Below are 5,605 nucleotides of genomic sequence, written 5' to 3' on the forward strand. Positions count from 1 at the left end.
CATAAACGAATCTAATGTCAACTACCTTGTTCAAAAAATTAGTACAATTTGAAAGCTTATCTGAACAAATTCTCTTATATGAAATGTTAAATTTCCTTGAATGAACCTATTCCATCTTGCGATCAAAAACCCATTAGAAATACTGACATAATTAATGAATTTCATGGTATCATTAACAGTGACACGATTGGAGATACGATGATTCCAAAACCGAATATCTTGATAATTTGAAGGTTGAAAAGAAGTAAGAAGATCCATCATCTCCATCATTTAATTGTGCTCGACTCCACCTCTAATCTCATGTCGCCAAATTCTAGCTCCATTGATCTCCATTCCAACAATCTTTAACAAAACAATCTCTATTATTTTCTAACACGAATAATCTCATAAATTTGATTACAAGGGAGACATCATCGAGCCAATAATCTTTCCAAAACATGGTTGTTGAACAATCCCCCACTTTTCCTTAAACAACTAAATGGAAAATGATCCATTTTTCGTGTAGTTGGTTAATAAACCTAACTATTTTGCTCCACATACCCTTCTCCACAACTAGAGGGTAATTGATTTGCCTTTGCATGGAAAACCATGAATGGATTGCAATGCTTTAACACACAAATCTTGTTGGTTATTTAAAAATCTCCACTTCTACTTGTACAACAAGGTCTGATTAAACATGACTAAGCTACCAATATCAAGACCTCCCTTCTCTTTACTAGCCAACACCAAATCCCATTTAATCAAACTAATCTTCATTTCAAAAGGTCCCCCCCCCCCCCTCCCTTTTTTTTTTCTTAGAGACCTTGTAAAAGTTAATCGACTCTAACAAGCATTTTGAAAAATAAACACTCACTTGTTGAAGTTTATGTTTGTTAATTATTGAATGACTTACTCACTAGGATTCTTGATGCTTAATGTTTTATTTGTTAGAAATTCAGGGTAATAAAGGCACTTGGATATTCTGAGAATTGTGATTTTACTATCAAATCAAGGTATCGGGTGGTACTCCCTAATCTTTGATTGGATAAGACTCAGAAGAGAAAAAACAAATAATGAGATATATGAATTTCGTAAGTACCAGAAAAACTGACCAAAATTGGTTAAATACCTCATTTGTCTGAAAACTGTCATAAAACAGTTTTGCAACAGTCAAAAAACTATCATAAATCCGGGTATTCTATAAGGAATAATACCAAGCCAAAAAACAGGTCAAATAAATTTGGATTTCTGATGCATTTTCAATACAACAATATAGGGGCTCTGCCCCTTAGACCCTGCCAAGGGCTGCCGCCCCTTGGACCCCGCTCCTAAGGGTGTTGCCCCTGGACCCCCGTTCGTTCAGGGCTTCGCCTCTAAATGACAGTCTATTTTTAATCTTGAATAAACTTAAACAAGTGTGTACTCCACACATTCCTTGTTTAATATTTATCAAGATCACTTTTAATCAACAAAGTAATCAAATTACAATTAAATCACATTAGTGAAACAAATCATCAACATTATTCCCATTGTTGTGCTAGTAGAGAAGTATAGTTGGAGAAAAGGAGAGAAAAAGATGAGGAAGACCGAAGATCCCTTAGAAGTTTCTCTCTAAACATAGACTTCAATTCCTAGGCTTTCCATCCTGAGGAGGAGGACTAGAGATTCCTTAGAAGTTTCTCTTTAAACTTAGATTTTAATTCTTAAACATTCTCTAGTATGGTTAGATTTTGTTAAGATTTCAAATGTGAAATAGGAGTTAATAAGTTAAAGGTTTAAGAGTTTATTTTGAATGATTAAAGTATTATTTCTAAGTTTAATGTTACTTTTGTTTAACCCATACGAAAGGTGCATGGCTACATGCAGCTCCTTTTTTACCTTATTGAACAAGATATACGAGACTTTGTTTGAAATACAAATCTTTGATGTTAAGACATTTTAAGGATGTATGATTTCTCCATGAAAACATAACTCTTCTTATACATAAAATAATTGGGACTTCACAAAATAAAAAAATCTTCGTAGTTATTTGTGAAACAAATTACAACTATTTACATGTATTTTGTCTATAAAATTGTATAACTATAGTAATGAAATTCGTGACATTACCTTTTTTTTTTTTTTTTTTTTTTTTTTTTTTTTTTTTCTAGAAAACAAAACCCATGAAGTTAAATTCATTTTGCAAGACCAATTTTGCGAAAAGATGTCCATTTTATGATAAATTTAGAGAGGATAACTATCTTGTATTTCTTTTGTCGTTTTTATGATTACATATGAACCTATTTAAAATGTTTGTTTTAGTCTTAATAATTTTCTTTACTACCGAAATTCCTAGACTCTTGTTTTCAGCGTGAAAATTATTTTTTGAATGATAACATGTTGATCACATTATAACATGTGAAGTAGACATATAAATCTGAATCAAAAACTTTAATCAGTATCTTGTTAGCCCTTCTCTAATAAATTGTTTTGATGTCAGTAAAAAATAAATATTTTGTTGATGAATATTTTTTATTTTTAAGATTTATGTTATTATAAATATTAGCATATCTTTAGTTGGTCTTAGGGAAGAAGATCATGTTATCGCGTCCATAATCAATAGCTAAGATTGTAATCTAACTATTTACATGAGTTTTATTTTAAAATCTCTAAAATCTTATAATAAAAGTAATCAGATTCAATGTGATTTATAAGATTAAAAAAAATTCATATTAGTGATAAACAATTTTGTTTATGATAAACAAAATTTCTTTATCACATATTTGATTTTGCTAGATGCGATGATTGTTGGAAACAAAATACAAAAGGGTAAAAATGGAAATTCCTATTTTAAGGCCAAACCCTCCCCCCAAAAATTGATAAAAAGAGCCCCCATTTAATCTCTCTATCAAATCTATCGCTGTGCGTGTTTGTTTCCAGAGTTAGGGTTACGCTTCGTTTTTCGAACGACAATGGAGGACATTACAGAGGCTGTTCAAAACATAACCATCACAGGCGACAATCATAAGAAGAATCGCATTCAGGTTTCCAACACCAAAAAGCCTCTCTTCTTCTACGTTAATCTCGCTAAGGTAAAACGCCATATATGATTTTTCGTTTTTGATTCTTCCCGATCTAAGAAAAATTGTGTACGGAGATTGATTTTGTTTAATTGCAGAGATATATGCAACAGCATAATGATGTGGAGCTTTCCGCCCTAGGAATGGGTAATTTTCTCATATACTCTTCGCTCGTAACCTGTTCGTGTTATTTGTTTACAAAAATGAAATGAAAATGCCTCTATATTCGTAGTTTTTGTGTGTTTGTACATATGATTCTGTCACGATGATTAATACACGAGAAAGATGATTCAGATTATTGTAAATTTCATCGTTTATTGTGTTTTCTGTCACTCTGTAGAAAAAAAACTGCCTGTATGTTGAGTATTTGCGTACTATGAATCCTGGAACCCTTTATGTTCACAGATTATTTCTGAATCATGAAAATTCTACTTTGTAAAGATGGTAAAGATAGTAAGTTAGATTTATGTATCAGATTTGGGGACTTTATTAATGTGACTGTGAAGGTGAGTAAATATTGATAAGCAATCAAATGAACTTTACAAGTAAATGGCTTCTTCTTTTGCAGAGTTAAACCACATTTATCATTATCATGACTCATGAGTTATTTTTGGTTATCCTTGCAGCTATTGCCACAGTTGTCACAATTGCAGAAATTCTCAAGAACAGTGGATTTGCTGTTGAGAAAAGTAAGGATGGATTACTGTTATTAGCGAATTGTTATCTGATTATCTCTCTAATGCTGTGCATGTTTCTATTGTTTTATATTAATGATTTTCTTTTTAAAAAAACTGCAGAGATTATGACATCCACTGTTGACATGAAAGATGAATCTAGAGGAAGACCCATCCAAAAAGCCAAGGTAATTGTTTTTCTATTTTCCTTAATGTGTTGCTTGGATAAATGATGTTTAAAAAATATTCAAGAAAAGTATCAGAAACTCAATGTAAAGTTTTGATGAGATATAAAAGAACAAAAAGAGTATAATATTGCAATGATAAAAAGACATGCTAATTACATGAACCTTAAAGTTATTGAAACCATTATTTGTATATAATTGTAGTTAACATTTTGCTCCTCAATTGTAGCTGATTTTTACAATTCTGGTCCCAAAATTGCAAAAACCAACAATACTCAGGGACTTAAAATGTAATTTAATAATTCTGTGGTTGGTTTTTGTTTAGATTGAGATATTACTGGGGAAGACTGAAAAATTTGATGAACTGATGGCTGCTGCTGAGGAGGAAAGGGAGCTTGCAAATGGTGGTGGTGAAGAGTGAAACTTAGACTTGATGAAGTCTTGAAAAAAATGTTTTTTTTTTTTTTTTTTTTGAAATGGTTGGTAGGGATATTATATTTAGAGTATTAAAAGGTAGCATGGTTATCTTGTGCTAATTTGATTTTGTTATTCCATTTATGCTTTGTCACAAGTATTGCTTTTTCATTGAGCGCTATGTTTGATTGACAAAAATATAGCTGAAAGCTGGAAGCTTGATTAAGGTGAAGTTGTGATGTCTCGTTCCATTTGTTTCTTGGTTAATAATGTCTATGCACCACAAGGAGGATAACCGAATAAGTTTATTCTTTTGTTTATGTTGCACAATCAAGGGGAGTATATTATATTCGGTGATTTTAATGTGGTTTGAAATGGTTTTGAGAGGAGTGGGGGGTAGATGGAGATGAGAATTCAAAATTTTTAAGCTACATGCTCAAAAAGAAAAGAAGACATGATAATTTTAGGGCTTATTGATAGATGGTAATTGGATTGTTGATCTTGGTATTGTTAAAGATCATTTTTTTTTTGAGCTTTTTAAAGAAAAATTCAAAAGATTTTCGGGTGTTTTTTCTCCTCAGTCTAGTCCTCAGTTTAGACAACTCTCTTTTGCTAATAGGAATAAGTTGGTTTCGAGATTCACTGAGGGAGAAATTTGTGATGCTGTTTGGTCGTGTGGGAGTGATAGAGTGCTTGACCCTGAAGGTTTTTCCTTCAGGTTTGTAAAAAGGTTTTGGGATCTCTTGAAGACGAACATTTGTAGCTTTGTGGAGGAGTTCTTTAATGCGGATTCAATCCATAATGGTTGCAATTATTCTTTCATTAATTTGATCCCAAAATAGATAACCCCTTGAATTTTAAAGATTACAGGCTGGTAAACTTAATTGGTGTGCAATATAAAATTATTACAAAGCTTCTTGACAATGGCGACCGACAGTCTTGTGAATTGTCACACCCCGCTAAAGTGGAAACATAGGGCACGATAATTGTTGTGATATCTCGACGGGACTTAATGCCGCTTTTGGATGTCTTGACATGGTTAAGCCTGAGAGTCACAACACAGAAAGAAAAGACGTCAGTTGTCATCCGGGAGGGGTTCCCAGAACGAGGCTCCGACGATCTAGTCAGTAAACACATGAGAGCTAGTGGTTAGCTGCTATTGGTGCATAATCTTCAAAGGGCAGCACCGTGAGCACTATACCTGTCGCTCTAGGAGGCGACTAGTATTGTTTTATCTTGCTGTTGACTGGGGTTTCTTGTCGTGGATTCGACCTCGACACTAGAGCAATGAGAG

At 32.9% G+C, this 5,605-nt stretch overlaps 1 protein-coding gene across 1 annotated transcript; it reads left to right on the forward strand.

The window, feature by feature from the left end:
• Window positions 1–2,846: 2,846 nt before the first annotated feature.
• LOC145007213 (uncharacterized protein At2g34160-like) lies at window positions 2,847–4,543 on the forward strand. The gene is made up of 5 exons (XM_078966190.1): window positions 2,847–3,050; window positions 3,137–3,185; window positions 3,665–3,727; window positions 3,836–3,900; window positions 4,223–4,543. Exons 1-5 carry the CDS (start codon window positions 2,931–2,933, stop codon window positions 4,316–4,318), a joined length of 393 nt encoding a protein of 130 aa, XP_078822316.1. The 5' UTR covers window positions 2,847–2,930; the 3' UTR covers window positions 4,319–4,543.
• The last annotated feature ends 1,062 nt before the right edge of the window (window positions 4,544–5,605 follow it).

This window comes from Lactuca saligna, chromosome 7, assembly GCF_052625555.1.
Source record: "Lactuca saligna cultivar CGN05327 chromosome 7, ASM5262555v1, whole genome shotgun sequence".
In the NCBI taxonomy this organism is placed as follows: Eukaryota; Viridiplantae; Streptophyta; class Magnoliopsida; order Asterales; family Asteraceae; genus Lactuca; species Lactuca saligna.

Coding starts and splice junctions, on each gene's coding strand:
- LOC145007213 (XM_078966190.1), top strand. CDS start 2,931: ATGGAGGACATTACAGAGGCTGTTCAAAACATAACCATCACAGGCGAC. Junction 3,051..3,136: donor TCTACGTTAATCTCGCTAAG/GTAAAACGCCAT, acceptor GTTTAATTGCAG/AGATATATGCAACAGCATAA. Junction 3,186..3,664: donor GCTTTCCGCCCTAGGAATGG/GTAATTTTCTCA, acceptor TTATCCTTGCAG/CTATTGCCACAGTTGTCACA.